The 24,544-nt window shown below is 57.6% G+C and overlaps 1 protein-coding gene across 2 annotated transcripts in view; it reads left to right on the forward strand.

Moving 5' to 3' along the window:
- The first annotated feature begins 843 nt into the window (after nucleotides 1–843).
- KCNQ4 (potassium voltage-gated channel subfamily Q member 4) overlaps nucleotides 844–24,544 on the forward strand; it is a 54,688-nt gene continuing 30,987 nt past the window's right edge. For both annotated transcript variants that reach the window (XM_068537899.1, XM_068537900.1), the window contains exon 1: nucleotides 844–1,157. In XM_068537899.1, the coding sequence (XP_068394000.1) occupies nucleotides 844–1,157 (314 nt within the window). The remainder of the gene's footprint in view (nucleotides 1,158–24,544) is intronic.

Genomic DNA, 24,544 nt, shown 5'->3' on the forward strand with positions numbered 1-24,544 from the left:
TTCAGGCACGAGCGCACCCCGCCCCACGCGCACGGGGCACGGCCCGACGGGGCACACCTCGCTGACGCCGCCACCGCCAGCGGCCCGGACCCTGCACGCCCATCCACACCGCACCTCCTCACTCAATCTCACCATCACAGCCACCCACTGCGCCCACACAGCAGGCACTTCTGCATCCACTCACACTTAAACTCCGCGGGACCCGGGTCCCATCCGCGACGGCGGCCGCGACTCCTCGCCCCACTCGCCACAACCGCACATGAGGCATCCCGCCCCCAGCCCGGCCTTCGGGTCCACGCAGCCCCGCGCAGCCCGGCGCTCCGCTCGCACCAGCCGGGGGCCGCCGCCATGCGGTCCGGTCCCCGCCCCGACTCGGCGGCCCGCGCGGCGGGGGCGGCCTCCCGCCGCCTCTCCGCACGTCCCCTCCCCCCGCCCGGCCTCGCCGGCTCGCTCGCTCCCTCCCGATTTGGGAAGGCGGCCGCGGGGCGGGTGGGGGCGGCGGGGGAGGGGCGGGGCGGGGGAGGCTGACATGTGAGCGGCGCGCCGGCGGCAGGTGGAAAGGCGAGCGGCATGGAGCGCGTAATAAGAGAGTTGGAGTCGGAAAGAGCCGCCCCAGTCGCCGGGGAAGCGGGCGGTCAGCGCGGGCTCCGGCGGCCCCCCGGCTCTGAGCGCCCGCCCCCGGCCCCGGAGCGGCCCCGGCCCGACCCCTAGCCCCCGCCGACCGCGCCCGCCTCGGGCCGCCCCGCCGGCCCTGGGTCCGAGCCATGCGCCGCTGAGCGCCCCTCGCGCGCCCCCGCCCCGGACCGGACCCGGGCCCCGGCCCCCCCCCGCCCGGCGCCGCCCATGGCCGAGGCCCCCCCGCGCCTCCTCGGCCTAGCCCCCGCGCCCGCGGACGCCCCCCGCGCCGAGCTGGTGGCGCTCACGGCGGTGCAGAGCGAGCGGGGCGAGGCGGGCGGGGGCGGCTCCCCGCGCCGCCTGGGCCTCCTGGGCAGCCCCCTGCCGCCGGGCGCGCCCCTCCCAGGGCCGGGCTCGGGCTCGGGCTCCGCCTGCGGCCAGCGCTCCTCAGCCGCGCACAAGCGCTACCGCCGCCTGCAGAACTGGGTCTACAACGTGCTGGAGCGACCCCGCGGCTGGGCCTTCGTCTACCACGTCTTCATGTGAGTTTGCTACCCCGTGCCCCCGACCGTGCCCTCGCGCTGCCGCCCCGCGCGGCCCCTGCCGGAGCCTGGGGTCCCGGGGGACGGCTGCCCCACCTTGGCTCCGCCTCCTGCCCACCAGTCCCCGAGTCGGCCGACCCTCATCGCTCTGCCCCCAGGCCTGAACCCGATTTCCGATCCACCCCCTCCCCCCCAGCCTGACCCTAATCCCCCCTCTCTCCAAGTCCTGACCCCTGCTTGACCTGGCTTCTGACCTCCCCCACCTCAACTCCTGATTTCCATCCTGATCTCCAACCCCTGCTTCTCTGTCCCAGGAACGCCCCACGTCCAGCTTCTTGTTCCCCATCTCTCTCCAATCGGGAGCCACTAAAGTGCGGCTCCCTTTTTCTCTTCCTCACTTCTGTCTCCCTGTGTCCCAGACACAGAGGGCCCTTTGGCCCCCGCACACTGTCACCTTCTCCCCAGTTCTGTAGCTACAGTGGCCTCCCCCCTGGACTCCCTTCGGAGATGTCCCTCTCCAGGGACGACCTCCACCCCAGCCGAGGGCTGGTCCCCAATTATAGGTGTTTGGGGGTCCCCTTGAGCCACCAGAGTTCTGACACTGGCGTGTGCTGTCTGATTTTGAGTCTTCACTCAGTCTTCCCCTCCACCCTCAACTTCCCAGCGGCAGCAGTGGGCCCTGCCGCCTGCCCTGCAGGCTCGGCCAGCTAGCCTGCCCAGCTTGCTGGCCGCTGCACCAGGCCTGGCTCTGGGCACCCTGGGGGAAAAGAAAGAGGAGAGGAGTAGGTTTGGAAACACTCACGCTGCGGGCCCCCTCCTCCCCCTCACCAGGCTCCTACAACTTTCAAAAACACTGACCCTTCTTGGATGTAAAGAGCGAATTTTGGCAGCTCAGAGCTCAGTCTTGGGGGACGGCCTGGCCCAGCCGGGAACATGAGAGGCCCCGCAGATATCAGTTGAAGGGCTGGGCCTGGCTCTCGGACGCTCGAAGGTGCCCGAGAGAGAGACCTCTCGTCCCTGGGAAATGTGCTGATATTAATCCCTTATTGCTGCCCCCAGAGAGGGCCCTCTGGTCTTGGGGTCTCCTGGGTGGTCCCCTTGCCTGTCCACCTGACTGTCCCACAGTCCTTCTGCCTGTCTGGCTGTCCCTCTGCTGGAGTGAGTTTCTGCCTGTGTGTGAGTTGTCCTGTCTCTTCATCTCTCCAACTATCCAACAGTCTTTCTGCTTGTCTGTTTCCATCCCTCTGTTGGCCTGTCCAGTTATCTGTGTGCCTGTCTGTCCATCTGTCTATCCACCTGTCCACCTGAATCTCACTCTTCTACTTGTCTGTTTCCACCTGTCTTTTGGTCTGTCTTCCTGCCTGACCCTCTGCTGCCTGCTTGCCTGCCTCTGCCCCATCCTAGCTGGCCCACAGAATTTCAGAGCGGAGGGGAGGAAAATGCTGGCAAAGGAGCCCCCTGACCACAGGGAGGGTAGCGGAAGGGAACTCTTTCAGCCTGTATGCTCCTGAAGGTAGCAGCCACGATTCGGTGCAGAGACCTCCTGTGGTGGGCCGGGGGTGGCGGGGGCAGAGAGTTGAGATCGCTCTGGACGTGAGGTCACACTTAGGGTCAGGGTCAATGGTTAGGAGTAGCCCAACCCCCAATGCCCATTGGCAGGGCCTGGATGAATCTTTTTCGCTGCAGAGAGGGCTGCTGGAGTGCTGCGGGTTCTCTGCTGGGGCAGCAGGGACGGTGGAGTTGGGGATGAGGGGCAGGGGACTGCTAATTAAGAGCCGCTGCGTTGAGGCGCCCTTGCCCACCCTGCAGCCTGGGTGCCCACGGAGGCTGAGACACTTCGCAGGGAGCAGCTGCATCCTCCGCGGGCTCCTCTTGGGAGATGACTTTTCCGAGGCAAGGCTGGGCCTGGGAAGCAATAGAGCTCTGAGGTGGAGGTCCTCGGTCCCCGGGCCTGGCCTCTCAGCCCATATGAGGGTGAAGGACTCGCCTTGTGTTCTCTGGCCAGCACTGTGTTCACCTCCTCTGGAGGGGCCTCTCCTTCCTCTCCAGGAGCTAAATCCGCTAGTACCTTTGCCCCACATCCTGCCCTTTCTGGATGCCAGAAATGCCCTGGCCAGGGACATGGTTGTTCTGACCACTTGTCCCCAGGAGCCCAGGGCTGAGGCATCTCTCAGGAGCTCTGGGAGAGGAAATGTGGCACGAAAACGTCCAGACATTTGGGGATCTCGGGGAACTGGTCATTCATCTTAGAGGTCAGAGTGGGCTGAGGTGTCAGGAACCCCACCTCTTGCATGCTGTGCGATCTTGGGTTGATCACTGCGCCTCTCTGAGCTTTAGATCTCTAGGCCATCAAAGTGGGTAGAAACCCCAGCCTTGCGGGCCTCCCTCTTGGACGAGTTAATGGGTGGGAAAGAACTTGGTGAGCCGCAAGGGCCTGTGGGAGTGTGAGGGGTTGGTGTTATTATTGGGCCTGGGGGAGGGGGCCGCACAGGAGGCCTCTCCTGTTCTTGAGGAGCTCCAGATGTGGGGCTTTGCAGTCACTCACTGCAGGGTCTTGGGCGAGCCAGGACGTGCTTCCTGCTGTTGGACTTCTAGCCTGATTATTGCACTTTTGGTCAAATCCTTCCCCCATCCCCAGTGACTCTCACAGGCAGTCCAAGCGAGGGGAGTCCAGTGTGCATAGGTAGCTAGGACCCCCTTCCCAGAGACTCAGGCCCTGGTGGGAGGGGCCCCAGCAGAAAAGCCTGCCAGAGAAGGACTCAGCAAGGAGGGAATTGAGGTGAGCCGGGTCCCTTCACCCCAGGGGACACCTCCCTCACACCTGCCAGCCATGTCCCTCTGAGCCCCACCCAGAACCTGCACCTTCTCTGGCCCCGAGGTGTGGAACATCACCCAGAGGACCAGCCCCAGTTCCACCGCTTTTGCCAGCAGCCACAGGCCTCTGGGAAGTGGGAACCGCTGACTCCTGTCTTCTTCTCATTGAGACCCAGAAGGAAGGGTTGCTGGCCCCTCTCCAAGCTCTCCCTCGTCTCTTTAGGCCCTTGGTCCTGTCACCAAGCCCCTACCACACCCCCCGTGCCCCAGTCCCTGATTTCAGCCCTCAGCCCTTCACAGGCCCCGCTCCCTGAATTTTGAGAAACACCACATCGCTGCCCATCCTGCTTCTGAGCCTTTGGGAGGGATGTTCGCCTCCTTGCTGCACTCTGTCAAAGGCCACCCTGGCCTCCCTTTTGAAGTCAGAGGCCTGGAAGGGACAGGTACAGACCAAAGCCCCATCTCCCCTCATCTTCCCCACACCGCCTGCCGCTGCTGTGAGACTCTTGTAGCTCCCAGCCCCCAGCTGCCCCGAGAACTTTCTCTAAGTGAAGGTTTGTGCTCTGTAAACATCCTTCGTCAGCCTTGTCCCTGGGGTCAGAAGCTGTGGGAATGGAGAGGAGAGGAGGTAGCAGCAGCTCCTGGGCCCCTCAGGCTCCCAACCCCGGTGCCCCCGACCAAGCTCCCACCCTGACCGTCTGAGAAAGAACATCACCTGCGTTGGAAATAATCCCAGCAAAAGGTGCCCAGAGCCCCCAGGCAGGCATCCCTGCTAGATGGGTCCGCACATTTTGACAGCCCCATTTTGTTTCTGAGAAAACTGAGGCTCTGGAGACTAACATCGCACAGTGGATCAGTGGCAGATGCAGGCCCAGGCCGAAGACTCCTGATTCTCTGTCCAGGGCCTCCCCGCCGCTCCCTGAGGCTGCCTGGGTTGGCTCTTGGAGTTTGAACTGAAATTGCTGATCACACGTGGAGCATCAGCCATGTGCCGGGCACCGTGCTGAGTGCCCTCTATAAACCACTCTCACTGTGTCCTTCAGCAGCCCGGTAAGGCGGGTGCTGGGGCCCTCCTTATTTGCAGGTGAGGAGACAGGCTCAAGAGAGGTCCCCCCAGTCAGCGTGGAGGAGCCTCAGCCCAGAGCTGGTGCTGCCTCGGTGCTGTCTTCCTCTTGCACCTCAGCTCCAGCCAGCACCCCAACCCTGGGTTCCTCAGGAGCCACACTCCTGCGTCACTGTCCCTCTGTGCCCCCAGCACACAGGCTGTTGGTGGGGGGGGAGGGGGTGGGCAGCGGCAGAATTTTGTGGAATCGGGTGGAAACTGCCCAGCCTCACCCAGTGCAGTCACACTTTTGTTGTGCACGGCTTTGCACACACACATCCCTGCTGCATGCCCGATGGTCTGTCTCGTGCACGCACCCCTGGCCACTTGGACACACCTGCCCAGAGATGTCACAAGAGCACACACAGCATACATCCAATGCAAAGAAATCTAATGCACAGCTGCTCCCACCTTTTCTCTGCCTTCACAGACGCACACCTGGGCCTGCGCCCCAGCCTAGACCTCTAGGACGGAGCTGAGTCGGCCCCATCTCTTGCGTTTTCTGCCTCCACCTGTTCACAGCTACAGGTCTGCCCTTATGGATCTGTGTGTGTTTGTGCATCTGCCTTGGAGGGCAGCCCCAGACCCTTATGGGAGTGGGTGGCTGGCTTCCTAGGACTTTGCTGGCCTTTGCTTCTCCTGAAGGGCCCTCCGAGGTCCTCTGTCCAGCCCTGCGGTGCACTGCTGGGTTTACCAAGGCACAGAAAGGGGCAGATACTCGTCCGAGGTCACCTCCGATGAGTCGGTGGTAGAACTATGCCAGTAACCCAGGCCTTCTGCCTCCCAGATCAGGACTTTAGATAGTATTTTTCCTCCCCCAGCCAATAGGGAAGACTGCTCCAAGAACTTGGCTTTGCAATGGAGAAAGTCTTGGGGTGTGACCCAAATTTTTCGTGCTGCTATTTTTCAGTCCTGGTGCTTTTGTTTGGTCTTTGTAAGAAGGGCGTAGTGGAGAGACCATCCTGCTGGGCTTCTAGCCCTTATTCTATCTCTCTCCCTACCCCTTACACCCCCTTTGCTCCTTCCTTTCCACGTTCTCCTTTGGGGTCACTGGAGCAGGTTGGAATTCTCACTGTCTGCTACCCCACCCCAACTCCATGGTACATTCATTCCTTCCATCGAGGAAGCCCTGCTGGTTGTCTAACTTCAATCTCTATTGCTGCAGAAGCCTATATTCTCAGAATGCTGGAGCCAGGAGAGTTTCAAGAGGTGATTATTCTTGGGCTGATGGCAGCAGTTTGAATGGGTGATTAATTTAAGGTTCTCTGAGCCAGTCAAGGGAGCTGAAATTGTCTGGGGAACAAGGAGAGAGGAAGGCTCTGCAGAGCGGGCCAAGGCCCTGCCCCCAGAGGAGGCTGTGCAGGGAACTTCCCCAGACTTGGAGAAGCCAGCTGGAGGTTTTCTCTTCCCCCTTCCTCCCCTGCACCCATGTGGGTCTTTGGCCAGGGCCTACCGTCTTGTGGGCTAGGGGGCCCAGCGGGGAATGCTGTGTCTGACCTGTAGGCAGCCCCTTTGTTAAAGGCCCCGGTATGGGAGTTGTGGGGCTGAGGTGGAGGAAGAGGGGCTACTTTTCATTTCTCCAGAGGCTGCCCCTCAGGGGGTTAAGAGCATGGGATCTGAGTCTGACGGATTTGGGTTCATTTCTGGTTCCACCCTTAGCAGTTGTGTGTCCTTGGGCAAGTTACTTAACCTCTCTGAGCTTCCATTTTCTCATCTGAAAAATAGGACTAATAATACCTGCCTCTGGAATTGTCAGGGCCAAGTGAGTGAAAGCACCTGACACCATGCTGGGCACAAATAGTAGCCGTTATCATATCACCATTATTATTATTATCGTTATTATCATCATCGTGCCCCTTCCTGGGGAGCGGTTTGACGGATGTCCTCGTCAGCATGGTGAGTGTGTCTGGGTGTACCTGGGAGTCAGCAGGAGCTGCGTTCGCCTGGGTCACGGGGTGAGCGGCTCTGCGCGGGGAGCCTGAGGACGCGTTTCTGTGCACCTAGGATGCTCCGTGCCCTGCCTCTTCCCGGCATTCTCTCACTTAACCCTCACAGCCATTACATCAGGTGGGCACTATTATTATCCTCATTTCACGCTTGAGGAAAGTGGGGCTGCTGAGGAGACATCGCCCACTTGCCCAAGGTCACACAGCGAGCGTAATGGTGGCACCGGGACATCAACCTGGGTGCCTAGGATCTCACTGACTGTCCCTCCCTTCACTTGACAAACAGAGTTAAAGAGCGTCAACTCTGTACCAGGTCTGGGGAGGCAGAGGGAGAGACAGAGCACGCCTGCACTCCGCTCCGGAGTGCGGGGGGAGGGTTGCCCAGTGAGGAGGCTGTAGAGGCTGCCTGGACCACTGGGCTCTCCTGCCTCCTCCCCAGGGACTTGCAGAGACGGAGTAGGCGTGAGCGTGTCTGTGTGCGTACAGGGAGGAGGGCGCATGTGAGGGTGTCGCTGTACGGCTGAGATGTGGGCCTCGTTATCAAACTCTGCAGCTGGTCTGGCCCCAGGCAGGTGGCAGTGAAGCCGTGGTGCCCAGGGGGACAGCTGGGGACTCCTGGGAGGGGAGGGCCATCCCCCACTCTCTCCTGAGCCTTTCGTTCTGGGGAATAGGGACAGGGAATCCCAAAGGAGACTTAGAGGTCTCAGTCCCAACACTTACTGGGAAGGTGCCCACCCCTACTCTACCCCAATCCCTGAGCCTCACTATCCCCCTCTGTAAAATGGGGCTGAACAGGAAAGTGGATCCTAAGGGCTGCCTGGCCCAGAGGGACTCTGCATGCATGGGAGGAGCCGCTGTCTCAGACCTTGAGTTTTTTAGGGTGGGGGTAGGGGTGGGGTGCGGGGTGGTGGCACTTCTTCTCCAGCACCTTCTTCCTGAGCTCCTCAGAGGACTGGGCAGCACTTAGAAGGGCACCGGGAAGGCTGCCTGCCCCCAGCGGGGACTCTGAGGGGCTGGGGAGAGGGTGCTGGTCACACTTCTGGGGCCTCTGTCAAGCACTCCCCCCAGGACTCTAGGCTTTCTGGGCAACTTGTCCCTAGGGCAGGATCTGCGTGCCCTGGGGGTTGGCACCTGGGGAGGTGAGACTGGGAGGGGCAGCCCCAGGCAGCAGACTAATTGGGCAGTGCCTGAGGGAGGGAGGCAAGGGAGCAGGGAGCTCAGCGATACCTTCCTCTCAAAGATTTGGGGAACAGTGGGTGGAGCGGGGTCTCCGGCCCAGGGGCCCTCCGCAATCCCTGCAGGGAAATTTGGGGAACGCTTTCTCCTGAGACTCCTCAGACATCTAGGCCAGGCAGGTGAGACAGGGGGAGAGCAGCTTGCTGGAGATAAATGGGCCCACTGAAGCAGACGAGATAGAGGTCAGACAGGAGGAAGGACTGACTGCCCCAAACCAGGAGGTAGAGTGAGATTCCCTGGGGTACTTTTTCCAAAACTTGGGAACCCATGTCTAGCTGGCCTGAACAAGATTTACTCTGCTCATTGTACCTATCAAGCAGGTGGCACCCAACCCTCCCAGTGTGATGGAAGGAGAGTGGATGGAGCTGCTCCCTTTGAGCCCCTCTGTTGGTGGGGGGGCAGGGGGGGATCAGATCAGGCACCCTTTTGCTTTTTGTGGGGCGGTGATCATCTCCTCCATCTTTGCTTCCCTGCCACTCCGCCCTGGGAGCCTCAGGCCTGTCCAGGTCACTGTCTTTGGGTTTATTTTTTGCCGGGCTCTGCTGTCCCCTGGGAGGGGAGGGGTAGGGAGAGAGGAGGGGAGAAGGAACAGCTTTGTCAGCACAATCCTGGCACCTCTGCTCTTGCCCTCCTTGGCCCGGCTGCCACCCTCTTCTGGAGGGACCAGTCCCTGGGGACAATGGGGACCCAGACCCCTGTGGGACCTCCTCCCCTGGGGCAGGACCAGTAGGTCTGGACTAGGTCTTTCTCCCCTCACCCTTCCTCCGTTCGTCCTGCCACAGAGCATCAGAGGCAGAAGGGCCTCCGAGCTCAAGCAGATTCATGGCTTTGTTTCCCACATGGGGAAACTGAGGCCAAGAGGAAGGACACAGCACTCCTGGGGCCTTCTCCACCTCCCCTCCGCGATAGATGAGAGTGGTGCTGGAGCCGCCGAGAACCGAGGAAAGCTGCTTCCCATTCCACCCTCTACTCTGAGGGAGGGGGGCAGCCCCTGATTTCATTCACTCATCCAATCTTCTGGCCTCTGGGGACTGCTGCCAGTCTGGTGGGAGAGACCCAGGATGGGGGCGGGGGGAACATGTGACCCAAGCCTCCCTCCATGCCCTTTATCTTCCTTTTTGTCGAAAAGTAAATTAGCCCCATGTTACAGATAGGGAAATTAAGGCCCAAAGTCAACATAGCTAATAAGTTGTAGAGACAGGATTTGAACCCAGACTGTGGCTCCTGGGATGCTGCCGGGCTGCTTCCTGAGGGGCCCTTCCTTGCTAGCACACGCCCTTCCCTTGACTCTCCTCAACCCGCCTCTGGCTCTTCCCTGGGTTCTGTCAGCAGCTCTGCCCCCTCCATCTCCCCTTGAATGTTGGGTCTCCTGGGGACTCTGTCCTCCTCTCCATGCACAGTTTCCATGTGTGTGCACGTACTCCTGTGACTTTGGGGGCTCAACTCTGTGATGACAGCCTCCCCCTCTGCAGTTTCATCCCTGAGCTTCCTGTGGACGCCTCGCCTTCTCATCCCCTGGGCACCTCAAACTCAGCATCTGTCTCCAAACGTATCCACCTCCCCCCAACAGTGACTCCTCCACCGGCAGTGCCCAAGTCAGGAACCCCTCTCTCGAGCATCCTTTGCTCCTTGTCTAAGAAACAACCTAGAGTGTCCCCAGGTGTGCTTTTAATACTCCAGATGCTTTTCCTTCCACCCCACAGTCCGTCCCCTCTCCCGCCCACCCCATCATCTAGCGAACTCCTATTTATCCTTCAGATCCCAGTTTGAGCACCACCTCTTCTTGGAACCGCTCCCTGCGCCCCCCCACCCCTGGCTTGACTGGGGGCCCTTCGGAGCCCCCTGATGTCTACTCACCCTCCCTTGTGTATTCTGAGCTCTTCTGTATGGTGGGGTTGAGCACAGTGCGTGGTCGGTAATTAGTGAATGTTTGCTGAGCCAGGGAATGAAGGTGACATTGAGGCTGGTTGTTAGGATGAGAAGGGTTTTGCCGACTAGAGAGAAGTGGAAAAAGGACCCCTGGGTCCTCTGGGTGCAGGCAGTGAGCTGGAAGCCCTTGTGATTTTTGTCCTGAGCGCGCTCCACGTGGAGGCCACAGCTAGAGCAAAGGCTTTGAGGCAGGACTCTGTTCTTCTACCCTCTTTGCCCCAGGATCTGCAGAGTCTGGTGTGTCCAGAGGGTCAGGCTACAGAGGTGGGCTTTACCCTGTGGACGACGGGGAGCCATAGGCAGCGTCAGGACAGGGAGGCGCCGCTGGCTGGGAGCCTGGCCTTGATTGATCTTGTCTCAGAACTAGTGCTCTGCAAACTCTAGACCGCTTAGCTCTCCAGGTACCACTGTGTGGCAGCACTATTCATGTTCCCATTTTGTAGATTGGAAACTGAGGCTCAGAAAGGGGAAATAATGTGCACCAAATGACACAACTTGTCCGTGGTGGAGTCAGGATTCAAACCCATCTCTGTGTGACTCCCAAGCCGAAGCTCCAAAATGGTTCTCACACGCGTCAGCAGACCCGGGCTTTTTTCAGTGGCCTAAGGCAAAACTGAGAGAAATAAGGACAACGTGGTGACTTTTTCACAAAGCTAAATTTATTTCATTTAAAGGACTTTCTTTTAGTCTGAGATTATGTCCTTTCTTTTATGAAATGATGGGCCTGGGAATTTTTAAAAAATGTCCTTACTTGGCAAAATAAAAAGCTGACAACCTCATGCAGTCCCTAAATTGTTTTTGAAAATTTTACCGGTGCGTGAAATCCCTGAGTCTGGGCGCCATCCTGCCTTCTCCCTCCTGAGCTCTGGGGCCAGAGGTGGGAGGAGTCTGGGTGGGGATGAAAGGATTAGAGGGATGGGGCAGCCGACAGTCTCCCCGGTCTATTCCTCCTGGGCCTCAGGGCCTGCCTGCCCTGGAGTGCAGTGAGGACCAGCCCAGGGCTCTTGCCAAGATTGTTCTCGGGGCCGGGGCATGAGGGGTAGGTCACCCAGAATCAGGGCTTACCCCGCAGTTAAAGGAACATTGAACCAGCTGTCAGCAGGCTGGGGTTTGGCTCCCGCCTCTGTTTCTTAAAGGTTGTGTAACCCCAGGCAGGTGACTCAACCTCTCTGAGGCTCCAGCTTCCATTCATGTAGAATGACAATTATCATCTCCACCTGCCCACCTCCCAGGGCCGCTGCCTGCATCAAGTGCTTCATGAACTACAAAGTGCTTTGAAGAGAAGAGGGCCTGTTGTGCTTTTACTCTCCCTGCCCCCCAGCGCATGCTCCCTCTTCTCTTGGGTCCTGGACCCCTCATCTCGCCCTGGCCTGCACTGGTTTCAGCCCTGAGGAAGGGACACTGTGGGGGAGGGTGGTTGGTATACAGGTCCTGTAAGAGCATATCGGCCAGACTGGCATTTGCTTTCCTCAGGAGCCCCCTGCACAGCGGCCGGGGCTCTGTGACCACCTTCCTGGGGGCTCAGAAGCTCAAGAGTTCTAATGGTTTTCACACAGTAATGAGTTTCATAGTCTAACCTATACGGGGTATGGTGCCAGATCCGGGGTATTTTCCACATGCTACTTCATCTAATCCTTCTCAGAGCCCTAGGAGGTAGGCACTGCCATTACCCCATTGTACAGAAGAGGACACTGAAGTTTAAATGGTCAGCATATGCCCTGTCATGCAGCCACTAAGCGGTGAATGTCCAGGAGGATGGAATTGAAGCCTGAGTGTGCAGGGACTCTGGAGTGAGCGGGTGGGAGCAGGTTTGCCGGGCCACCGTGGGCGGGCTGGTGTGGGGGGCACTCGCAGTGTATGTGGGGGGAGTGGGTTAGGGTGGGAAAGCAAGAGACACCTTCCTGCTGGGTGGCTTTGGGCAGTCACCTCCCTCTCGGAGGCTTAGCGTCCCCCGCTGCTATGGCTCTCAATAATAATAAAGACAATAACAGCCGATGCTTATGGAGCGCCTGCTGTACGCCAGATGCTGCTCTGAGGACTTGCCCTTTTTCTCTCACTTTTTCCTCTCAACAACCAGAGGAGGTAGCTACTGCGGTTATGCCCATTTTTCAGAGAGGTTGAGTGATTTGCCTGGGTGTAGGTAGTGGGGCCAGGATTCAAACCCCGCAAGTCCAGCTCTGGAGGCTGTCATCTTTTCCACCATATTATGCCTAACTGGCCCTGACGGGCCTGCCTGCTGGGAGGCTGCTGTGAGGACCAGTTGAGCCTTAAGGTTCAGGTCCTATCTCCACCCCAGTTCTACACTGGAGACTCATTCCTTTCTTCCTCTCTCATTTGGGAAGCCTTGACTGGCAGTCCCTGGGGGCCAGGCCCTATCCCACGTGCTGGGGACAGAGCAATGAATCAGACCCTCCCGTGCTCCCTGGGGGAAGAAGCACCAGGAGGCTGACAGCTGTCTGGGTGGAGTCCTCTGGGGGCTGGCCCAGTCCCAAACTGGCCGTGGCTGGGAAGGCTTCCCAGAGGAAGAGGTTTCAGTTGAGACCTGAAACGTGAGCAGGAGTAGGAGTCAACCACGCAAACAGGAGGAGGGACTAGCATTCCGGGCAGAGGGACTAGCATGGGCAGAGCCCAGAGGTGGGTCTGAACATGACATTTGCAAAGAACTGAAAGACGGCAGGAGAGTGGGAGCCTAGACGGGGCAGGAGGTGTGCAGAGAAGGGGCTGGAACGTGAGCAAGGCCAGACGGAGGAGCTGTGGCTTCCTGGAGGAGGCTTGAGTTCAGGAAGGAACTGAGGACGGGAGTGCCATGGGCAGATTGGTATTTTAGAAACACCCCTCTGGGTCTGGCGAGGAGGATGGTTGGGGGAAGGCTCTAGCAGGGTGCCCTGGGGATGCCAGCCATTTGGCCTCTTTTTCCCTTCGCCTTCCCCTCATGGCCCAGCCCCCTGAGCGTCTCCTCTGGAGCTGCCCACTAACCCTGCCAGGGCCTGGCCAGACCTGGCCTGAAGCCCTTGGATTTTGCCTGTATGGAAAGTTCAGCTGCTTATGCAAAGCCTGGCTTGGGGGAAGGTGTGTGTGAATGAGCTGAGGGAGGCCTTGGAGGCAGAGGGGGTGGGTGCAGGCCCTGAGGCTACCTGCAAAGGGGGTCTGGGGTCTAAGGGGGTCCCCAGAACAGTGACCTTAGAGCAGCCCCATGAAAGCACCGGGTTAGGCCCAGTTGATGGCGGGGTGCCCTGGGGAGGGGGTAGAGCCCAGGAGGCCCAGCCTGCCGAGCTCCTTGCTCCCTCCCTGTCTGCCAGCTCAATAGGGTGTGGAAATCACGGATCCCACCCAGCCCTCTCACTCTACCGATGGGGAAACTGAGGCCCAGAACAGGGCATAGACCAAACTTAGGTCAGTGGCAGAGCCTAGGCTCAGCCCAAGAGTCTCAATTGTCCCCAACAACAATAAATAACAGTGAAAACCTCCCTGCAGAGCTGGCCTGGGCTCGGTCCCCTCTGTGTTGTCTTGGGTAGGTCTCTTCACATCCCTGAGCCTCAGCCTCTGGGTCCAAAATGCTGCCTCATACTGGGAAGAACATCGCCTCTCCCACTTGATGCTTTAAGGCATGCCTGGCCCATTGTGGGGCTTAATTAATGTTTACTCAATGAATCCCATTGAATTCTCATAACTCTGGAGGAAGATATTTATTACACTATTTTATACTGAGGCTCAGAAAGGAGAAATGACTTGCCCAAGGGCATTCAGCTGAGAAGTGGCTGATATGCGACTGGAGCCCAGGTGTCTGGGCACCTGTCTAGGACCCCTGATGGACACAGCTCCTATTTTGAGCTCTCAGTGAAAAGCAGCTGGTGTCCCAAGCAAGATCCATCAGTCGGTTGGGCAGAGTGTGTGTGTGTGTGTGTGTGTGTGTGTGTTTTAGGCTGGCCTGGCCTGCAGGCTGGAACTCAGCTCACATCAACCCCTGTGCCTCTGTGCTTGGGCCAGGCTGCAGCTGCTGCCCCACGGGGAAGGGGACCTTTCCACTTGCCCTCCTGCATTGAGGTTTTTTTTCTCTTGGCCTGGCTGGCTGGGGAGAGGAGCTGGTCGTGGGATGACCAACAGGGCACCTGCCAGCCCCTCCCACGATGGAGTCTGGCCAACTAATGCCCTGCACATGACAGGCATGGCGTGGGCACTGGGCTGGGGAAAGGGATTTGCACTTTCCTAATCTGGGGGCCGCAGCCCTCCTCTGTCTTGGCCAGGGCCGTGGGAGAGGTTTGTCTGTGCCCCCGTGCCCAGTGGCCCCAGCTCAGATCCCTGGCACACACCCAGCTACTCTGCTTGGGGCCTTCCCTTGCCCTGTTCACGCTCCCGCCACCCTCCAGCCCCCCACTGATTTAGGCAGAGTTGGGACTTATGGGGGCAAATGCTGGGGCATTTATGGCTGGTGGAGATGCAGTGCCATGCAGGATTTGGGGCTGAAGGATGGGGGCAATGTCAGGGAGGTTTTGGGCCCATGTTGGGGCAGAGTTAGGGGGAAGACCTCATAGGGGTACAGAGCTGGAGTGTTTGGGGCTAATCCTGGGCCACCTCTTCCTGGAGAAATTTGGCTACAAGTCAGGGAGGCAAATGTGTGGGCCATGCCCCCCCTCGCTGGGCGGTAAACACAGCCGTCGCCCAGGAGACAGGCCCAAACATGTCGGCCCCCCACGGTTATTTATACCAGGACTCCCTCTCCTTCTTGGGCCTGGTCTGGCCTCTCAATCCACTCCTGAGCTGAGCGTCCTGAGTGGAGGGTCCAGCCCCCGTCAAGGCAGGAGGCCCCAGCAGCAGGCCTGCTTAAACCCCACTAGGGACAGGGTACTCACCACCTCCCAGTGGCATGTCCATTGGAGGCACTGGGTCTTACTGATCGGAAATGTGCCCCTGGAGGCCAGGGCCTGGCCAGGAAGCGGGAGCCCTGGGATCGAGCACTGGATTTGCTCTAAACTGCTGCATGACTGTGGTCCCTGTAACCTCAGCTTCCCCATTGTTCAGTAGGAGGGAAGGGTCCTGACTGGTGCTTTGCAAGCTTTTAAGCAGTAGATCTGGTTCTTTAAATGAAATGTGACACAGGAGCACAGGAGTGACACAGTATATAAAATACATTAAAGCAGGGCTGCTCTAGGTGAGTCAAAGGCGGGGGTCCAGGATTCTGCCCGCTCACTCTATGGCCCTGCATACCACCAACCTGGAGCCTGTGCACGGCCCTCCTTCTTCTAGAACACCTTCCAGGGGACCCTGGAGTTCCCACTCCAGGCCTTGCACAGACCTCTTTGCTGGTTCGCCATCCCAAGGGCCGCTGTTGTGTGAGTGCTCCCAGGCCCAAGGGCAGCTGTTTGCAGCCAATGTAGTTGAGAGCAGGCTGGGGGCAGCCACAGGAATGTATCCAAGGCCCCCTCCGGTGAGGGATGATCCCAGTGTGGGAAGAGAAGAGGGCACACCATGGGCCAGGGACTGGAGGGTAGCAGCGGCTGGCTGTCCCCTCCCTGCCAGATTCCAACATGGGACTCCAAGGAGTCCAAGATTTTAAATTCAAGCCTAGCCTTCCAGATCATTATGAAGCTATATGTGTCAGGAAGCATAGATCATATTTTATTTAACAGCTTGTTAGCTTGATTTAAACTTTTAAATATTCAGACTTATAGTGTGTGCGTCTCCATTTGTACTCTTTCCCAGCCCCACCAGAGTTTGAGGTGGGCTTGCATTGGCCCTCCCTCCACCCACCCACCCACCCACCTCTGTAGCAACCCCAAGATGCCCTTGCTGAGAACTCTTGGGCTTCAGAGGACAGTGGGACATTCCTGACTCACTGATGCTTAAGGCCCTGGAGACCTGGGCCTTCTTGTTGCTTCCCAGATACTGTCTGAGCATGTACTGGCCAGCCCGCGGGATGTGGAGGAGTCAGAACTGGCTTTGCCCTTGATGGATGGATCCTAATGAGCCTGTGGGGGGTGGGGAGTGGACAGAGGTAGGAACTATCTCAGCACAAAGAGGTCCTGGGGTGCCCAGAGGGGGCCAGGAATCCCAACCAGGGGCTGGGGGAGCACTTCTCCTCAAAGCAGATCAGGGATTTTTGGGGAGGAAGGGGGAACATCCCAAGGAGAGGAGAGAGCATGAAAGTCACCAGGGTGGAAATAGAGTATGGAGGGGTGGAGCGTGGCTGATGCCTAGCGTGTGCACAGCCTCAAGCTCTGGGCTGAGGACCTCAGGTTGTGAACCATGAGAAGCCACTGTAGGATTGTAGATGGGGGAGGGGTGCACAGACTGCAAGGTAAGTGGACTGGGGGTGAGGATGGGGATGGTGCTGGAATCGTGGTGGTCAGTGAAGAGGTGCTGGAGGGAGGAGGAATGGGGTGAGTGCTTGACTGGATAGGAGTAGGGGGGCTAGGAAGAAAGAGTTGATCTCAACTTTGCCTTCTGGAACCTCTTTGCTATGTCCTCCTTCGCTCTGTCTTGGTTCCTGCCTGTCTCCCACCATTCTGCTGCCCTGGGTCTCCATGCTGGGGAGAGGAGTTCCTCTTCCCAAACCCCCCTCCCCAAATAGGTGGGGAGTGTGAGGCCACAGCTGTATAAGAGGGGACCTGCTCATTCATTCATTCACTCAACAAATATTTATCAATAATCTGCTCTTGCACCAAGCCCTGTTTTGGGTATAGGAGAGATAGTGGTGAACAAGATAGATAAGTCACTGCATTCATGGAGCTTACATTATGGGGGGCCAGGGGCCCAGAAACTGTGTCTTTCCCTGGTGTCCACCCTCTGGCCCATACCCCTGGATACCTGGGAGCAGGGACTCTCTCCATTGCCCACTCGTTCATCCCAGCTGCCCTGGTATCAGCACCCATCTTCAGAACATTGAGGAAGGGGGTCCAGGGTCCCAACCCCAGGAACCACCCATCTCCATAAGACGAGCCCGGGCCTGGGGGCAGGACCTGGGCTCAGGCCCTAGTCCTTTTCATTTCCATGTGACTTTGAGCCCCTTACAAGAACCTTCCTGGCCTCAGTTTCTTTATCTGTCAAGTGGGGCTTTGGGGAGGCCCTGAGGAAGTGAGGGGAGGGAAAGACCTGTCAACTCCAGTATTCCCCGTTGGTGGACAGCTCCTTTGGCTGTGGGTGGAGGTGGAGGTGTGCCCAGGGCTCAATATCATCATCATTATCAACCCAAGATAATAATAGCTACTATCTATTGTGTTCACTGTGGCCAGCCTCATGCATCTTCTCTTTTAATTTATTCCCCACAACCAGCTCTGTGTGGTCGCTGTATCTTCCCTCCCCATTTGCCAGATGAGGAAACTGAGTCTCAGTAAGGTGAAATGACTTGTTTGAGTTCACGTGCGAAACTACCTGACTCTGGGAGCCCTTAAGGACTGTGCAATGAGGGTGCTGCCTGGCACCTGCCCCTCCTGGGCACTCAGCCTCGAGAGTAGTAACCCAGCCCTAGCGCCTCCCCCCGCCCCCCTCGGGGGCTGGCACCACCCCGAGTCTGGGCACTGGGTCCTACAACACTGGCCAGGGCAGTATCAGGGGCCGGATCAGGCCAGGACCCGATTTAGGGTCCTTGGCACCTCTGGGTCCTGGGGCGCTCAGTCCCCAGCACGCAGCGTTGGTGGGTGGGCGAGCCGCGGGCAGTCGGGGTGTCGCGCCCCCATCTCCGCCCCCGTTCTCGGGGACGCGGCGGCACCTTCACACTTTCCGCTTGGCCCGCTGCTCGCCTTTCAGGCCGCCGCGTTTTCAATTGTTAATTTGGAAACGGAAAAAGAAGCCGGCGGGGCGGGGGAGGCCGCAGGGAGGTAACCGGAGCCTCAGCGCCGCCCGCGCCCCTCTCGCGAGCTGTGCCGGGTGTCGGCGACGCTCCGCCCCTCCCAGGGACAGCACGGGGCCACGCCCACCACCGCGTCCCGCCCCTTCCAGTATGCCCCTCCCCGTGCTGACAAGGCGGGGACAGCCCCGAGGACCCCTGAGCTGGAAGGGGCTCCTGAGGGGGAAGGGGAGGAGGCCGTGCCGGGGGAGGAGTCCCCCAGGAGCCCTCCTCCCCAGGAATCCCTCCCTCTCCCGAGGAACCCGGCCTGGCGTCAACCTCCTCTGCGTCCCGAAGTGAACCCAAGCCTTTCTGCAACCCCTCAGCGCGGGGTTCATCGGGGCCAGACCCCTGCCTCCAGGCTGCCGCACTAGGGATCATTGGCCCCATTGGACAGACGGAGAAACTGAGTCCCAGAGAGGGACAGTTCACTTGCTCAAGGTCATGCAGCCAAGGCTGAATTCTTGAGCCTGGCAGGGGTCAGGATCGGAGTTGAATTCAAGCCCTGTTCTTTTCGCTCTCAAACAGTTAGGGTTCTGTCTTCCTCAGAAGAGGAGGGGGCTTCAGGACCAGAGGTGCAATTTGTCCCCTTCCCCCGACCTCCAGCACTGTTTCTGTGGTTAATGAGCTATTGGAAGTCCTGCTTTGGTCTACCCTGACTCCTCCTTGCTATGATTATTCAATCATAGGGGAATTTTGGAGGTAGAAGGAGGTCTCTCTAGACTTTCCACGCACAGGAGTGCCATGCAAATGAAATGTAAAAGACCTTCCACCTCTGGGAGACTCTAAAAGTCCCTCAGGACTGCAGCTTCAGGAGCTGCCTCATTCATTTCCCGTTGGGAAGTCAAAATCATCAGTCCCAGATGGATCAGCAAAAAATGGGGCTCTTGGAGACCCTTACTCAACCCCTTCCTCTCCCTGAGAAGTAAACTGTAACTCAGAGACAGCTTTCCAACCCCTCCTGAGTGGTGGCAGACTCAGGATAGAGAGCCTGTTGACCCAGGTTCCTAGCTGTGTCCACATCCTGTGCCTCCCCGTCTGCTGCCCCCAACCCTGACACCTTTCTCAGAGCCACGAAGCAGGGCCTTGCCTTTCAAGGGACTCTGAATCAGGCGGAACCTCTCCCCTTAAAGGCCGAGGAAACTTGCGGGGGGAGATGTCTGCAGATGTGCTTCCAGCTTCCAGCCTAAGACTCTCCTCACCACTCCTCCACCTTGGCTGTGGAGCAGGCCAAGGTCACTCAGCAAGCCTTTCCCAGCTGTCAGGGCCCATTGGAGCCAGTCTTGCTGAATTCAGTCTGGCTGGTCCTGGATTTGGGGTTCCCATGGTGAGCAATGCTCTCAGGGCAGCTGTAACCAACTGCCCCAGGTGTGGCCTGTGTGTTTGCATGCTGCTTTGCTTGTTGGTAGCAAATGCATCCAAACGCTCCCGCCCTATCAATCCCCCTAAACCTCCCACTGGGTGAGATCCTCAATGGCTGAGTCTGCAGGACTCCCAGGCTGTCCTCCCTAGGGGGCCCAGCCCTCCCCAAGCTCCTGTTCCACCCTGTCAGCTCTTGGTGCCCTCTCTGCTCTGGGAGAACCAAGTGGCGGGCACTAAGCTCTCTTTCCCCTCTTTTGACTCTTCCCTCCCTTCCCCCTTCCCCCTTTGCACAAGTTCTGCTGATTCAGAGGACAGAAAGCTTCTAAGAGGTGACCCTGACCCCTGCCAGGCTCAAGTGGCTGGAGGCCTGGGTAATCCTCGAACCCAGTGCCACCCTGACACATACAGCAGGAATGGCAGGGGCGGGCCCCAGTCTGCCGCCAGGATGAAGGAATTTTCAAGGTGGGGATGAGGGACAGGTGCCTGGGTCCTTCTACAGAAAGAGGAGAAATCAAAAAACATTACCTTAGGAATAGGGAACTCTGGGTGCCAGTCCCAGCTCTGCCACTGATCTCCTGTATCATCACAGGTAGGTCATGCCCCTCTCTGGGACTCAGTTTCCCAACTATAAAGAGAGGATTCATTGACCCTAAGGGATCTTTCTTTCAGTGCCAAAATATAGTCAGTATCTGCTCACCTCTTGCCACCTCTGTTCCCGTTGTACAAGTCACCATCACCTGTCGCTTGGATTAACCATTAGCGTCTCAACTCAAGACAGGGGTGAATGCCATTGCTCTCCCCATCCCCTCTCCGCGCCATAGTCTGTTCTCCACTCAACCTCCTGTGTGATCTTCTGCAAACATAAGTCAGATCATGTTACTTTCTGCTCAGAACTCCCCATCTCACTTGGACTAAAAGCCCAAATCTTCACACTAGCCAGTAGATGCTCTGCTTCCCACCTCCCTCCACTGCCTACTACTCTCCCCCTTCCTCACTCCGCTCTGGGAGCACTCCTTTCTTGATGGTTCTGGAACACACCAGGCACCCTCTGGCTCAGGTCTCAGGCACCTCTCTCAGACCTCATTTCCTTCTGCCCAAATGTCCGTTTCTCAATGCTGCTTTCCCTGACCACCCTCTAGAGAATAGCTCCCGACTCCCATACCAATGTTCTTTGTCCCCTTTTCCCGCTTTATTTTTCTCCATCATCATCTGACATTTTGAACATTGTCTTATTTATTTATTATCCATCTCCCCCCATGAGAACGTAAGCTCCATGAAGCCAGGGATGTTGTCGGTCTTTGTGCCTGGCTCACGGTGAGCACTCACTAAATACGTACTTACTGAATGAGTGAGTGAATGCTCTGTGGCTCTGGACTGTGGGATTCCTGGGTGTTGCTGCCCGCCCCAGTTCCCTCATAATCCCATCTGCTGCGGGGAGGGTTGAGGTGTGGAGCTGGGAGCGGCCAGCAGGGTGTGGGCACACTGGGTACCAGTACCAGTCAGAGGTCTGGTGCTGGGTCGTCCCCTCTTTCAGGAAACTTTTACCCAGCTCCCATCCTGAGTTGGGAACAGGGCATTCCAGTGAAAAGGACAGGACCTCAACGAGCTCTTGGTCTAGGGGAGGAGGCTGGTACTCAAACAGTGCTTTTCATGTGTTGAGGCAAATGCCATGATGGAGGTGAGTGTAGAGCTGGAGATGGGGGATTAAGGGAGCATAGAGTGGGGGCTCCCACCTAACCCAGCCAGATTGGAGGAGGGGCAGATACAGCATGAGCAAAGGTGAGGAGCGAAAAAACAGAGCAAAAAAGCTCTGTTTGCTTTTTTGGGGGGAACAGAGCTGTGACAATGGAGTATTGTGTGCCAGGTGGGGCACTGAGTGGTGGAGAGTCAGGTGGCCCCGTGAGTAAGGGCCTGCCTTGCAACCATGCTTAAGGTGCTTGGGCCTGAGCCTGCAAGTCGGTGGATTTCACACTTTAAACAAACAAAAAAAAGCAGCAAAGCTCTTTGTTCAAATGAAATCTTATGCCAAGCTCAGCATGTAAAACTGAGTCACCCAAATCCACACAAGCTGCTCAGGTAGAACCAGGGGAAAGTTTCCATTGGCCATCTTGTTTAAGTTTCCAAAATTCAGGCTGCCTGAATTCCACGCCTTAGTTTGCTTTCACTTTGCTGGCCTCCTGCTTGGGAGGCCACGCTCCCTGTTTATTTGAGGAGTCAGCGCTGCCTGGCCAGCCCTGAACACATGCATAGCCCCTGCTCCTTCCTCGTTGCCACCCTTGACATGTTGCTCAGCCCACTTACCTGGTGCACCAGGTAGTCTAGCTGGCATGGCAGAGGGAAGCAGCAAGAACAAGCAGGAGGGTTTGGAGCTGGTTCAGGTGGGAGGGTACGAGGTTGTGACTCATAAAGCACCTTGTTGAGAAGACACCGCCTTCCGTACCATCCTGGGACCAAGACCATTCACACTGGCTCAAGAAAAATTGGCATGTGGAGGTGGAGAACACCTACCGGAAGGAGAGGGAGGAATTTGTAGAGGCTTCATAGCAGGAAGCACATCTGGGCTTCGTGGAGTCGAGAGGGGGGAGATGAGATTCTGGAGCGACAGTCTCATCTCCACTTCTCTCTGCACCTCCGCCAACGTGCTTCTATGGTTCTTTTTTTTTTCCTAAGTCATACGTAATCTTTTATTTTTTTTTTCATTCATTCATGTATTATTTCTTTAAAAAATTTTTTTTAAACTTTAAAAAAAATTTTTATTTATTTTTATTTATTTATTTTTGGCCGTGTTGGGTCTTCGCTGCTGCGTGCAGGCTTTCTCTAGTTGCCGTGAGCGGGGGCTACTCTTCGTTGCGGTGCGCGGGCTTCTCATCGCGGTGGCTTCTCTTGTTGCGGAGCACGGGCTCTAGGCGCGCGGGCTTCAGTAGTTGTGGCTTGCGGGCTCCAGAGCGCAGGCTCAGTAGTTGTCCGCGCGGGCTTAGTTGCCCCGCGGACTGTGGGATCTTCCCAGACCAGGGCTCAAACCCGTGTTCCCTGGACTGGCAGGCAGATTCTTAACCACTGCGCCACCAGGGAAGCCCTAAAAGTTTTTAGTGGAATCTAGTTGATTTGCAATGTTGTGTTAGTTTCAGGTATACAGCAAAAGGAATCAGTTATACATCTACAGATACCCACTCTTTTTTAGATTCTTTCCCTATATAGGCCATTACAGAATATTGAGTAGCCCTCTGTGGTTCTTAATTCCATGCCTAAGAGAAACAATCTGATTGGCTCAGCCCAACCTATGGGGGGGGCGGCTTTCTTGGGTCAGTGTCCATCTCCCGGGAGCCGGGAGAGGGGCACGGAGCCACGTGGTACCACATGGGGTTGGCCCTTCCAGGGCTGTGGTGGCTGTCAGGGCCATCTCCAGGGCTGCCCCATGTCCTGTGCGCCCTGTACGATGCAAAGGGCTGGGTTGAGAGGGTGAGTGGTGCCGAATCCAGCCTGTGCTTGAGGGTGGATCAGCCCAGAGCAAGGGTTGCCTCGTTCTAATGGGGTCATTTGGAAGGGTCAATTTCTATCATTTTTCAGGCTAAAGGGAATGCCTTTTCTAATTGGTCCTCCAAGAGGGCGCATTTTTTTCATAGTTTGTACTATGTACTGGCAGCTGCTGTCCCTCCAGGGACATCCTCAAAGAATCTGGAACTGAGCTGAAGGCCAGCCCTTTCCCTTCTGCCCCACGGCTGGAGAGTTGTAAGGCTAAAGGGACTTTAGCCGTCGCTGAGTTGTCCCCTACCTTCATGTTGCAGATGGGGAAACTGGGGTTCCACTGAGACCTCACCCTTAGCCCTGAGCTCCAGCGCAGGCCTCTGGCCCAGAGAAACGGCGGCCGCGGCAGCAGCCCTGGTGCGGGGCCCTGGGTCACGTGCTTTTGCTCCCTTTGCCATATTTAGAATCGCTGGATCAGGGGAAACTTCTCGTCCCAGCCCCTGAGGATTCTTGGAAAGAGCCTCGCTCTGAGGCCTGGCTGACTGCCCCTACCCTTTATTCCCCTGCAAGAGACAGTTCAAGCCTGTTCTCCCCAGAGGAGCCTGGGACCCTCTGGGCCACACTGCACCTCTGTCAGGAAGTGCCTCTCAGGTCTAGTTGAAGTTCCTTCGTCAGTATCAGCTTGGGTTTGGGGTTTAAGAAGCCCTCTTCTGCTGGAAGGTGGTGGGGGTCATGGCCTCTGCCCTCCAGGAACCTTGGCTGAATGGGGACAGACTGGCCCCAGGGTTCCATAGCCAAGGGAAGGTAGAACCTTGCATTTGGGGTCCTGGTCTGGGAGGCAAGGAAAGAGTCACACACTCCCAAAGCCAGATGCAGAAATGAGAGAGCCGGCTGGTGGCCAGGCCGGGGGCAGACCCTGGCAGGGCTCAGTGTGGGAGGAGGGACACTGGAGAGAAGGAAGGAAGGAAGGAGACCCAGTGGGAAGGAAAGGGCAGGGCCTGGAACTGCATTTACTTTGGCCTTGTGGGGAGCGGGGAGGTCCCCTCATCCCACACAGACTCCTTCCTCCCTCAGAATCATCAAGCTTTAAAAACCAAAAAAAGCCCAACCCAACCCAAGCCAAACCAAAAATGCGTGTGTGGAGCACCTGCGATGTTCTAGGTCTTTTCTCCTATCCTGCCCTATGGGGATAAGGGTCCTGTGTTCCCACTGAACCCCTCTCCAGGGCCTGGTCAGCTCACTTTCCCATTCTCCACACCTGCGGTTTCAAACCTCTTCCCCCTCTTTAGACCCCCACCCACTCTGCTCCCTACTGAAAAGTAGATCTGGCCTCCTCTTCCCAGAGAAAGTCGAGTCCCCTGATGGGGGCTCTCTAGGCTTCTTGCATCTGTCCCCCAGTCTCCTCTCCCACCTGGTCTCTCCCTCTTCCCGCCTGTCACCATGGAAACTGGCGGGGTCCTTTCTGCTCAGCACCAGCCCTTCCCCTGCTCTGGATCCCAGCCTCCCAGCTGCCCTGGGGACTTCACTCCATTGATCACTCCGTCTCTCTCTCACATCTTCAACTTCTCCCTCTCTCCTGGGTCCTTCCACTCTGGCTCTCTCATCTTAAAACAACAACCACAACCACAAAAAGAACAATGGCTTATTCCCTGTGCTCCGTATCCTTCTCCAGCTACCGATCTCGGCCTCTACACTTTAAACTTCTTTAAAC

This window comes from Eschrichtius robustus, chromosome 3 (genome assembly GCF_028021215.1).
Source record: "Eschrichtius robustus isolate mEscRob2 chromosome 3, mEscRob2.pri, whole genome shotgun sequence".
In the NCBI taxonomy this organism is placed as follows: Eukaryota; Metazoa; Chordata; class Mammalia; order Artiodactyla; family Eschrichtiidae; genus Eschrichtius; species Eschrichtius robustus.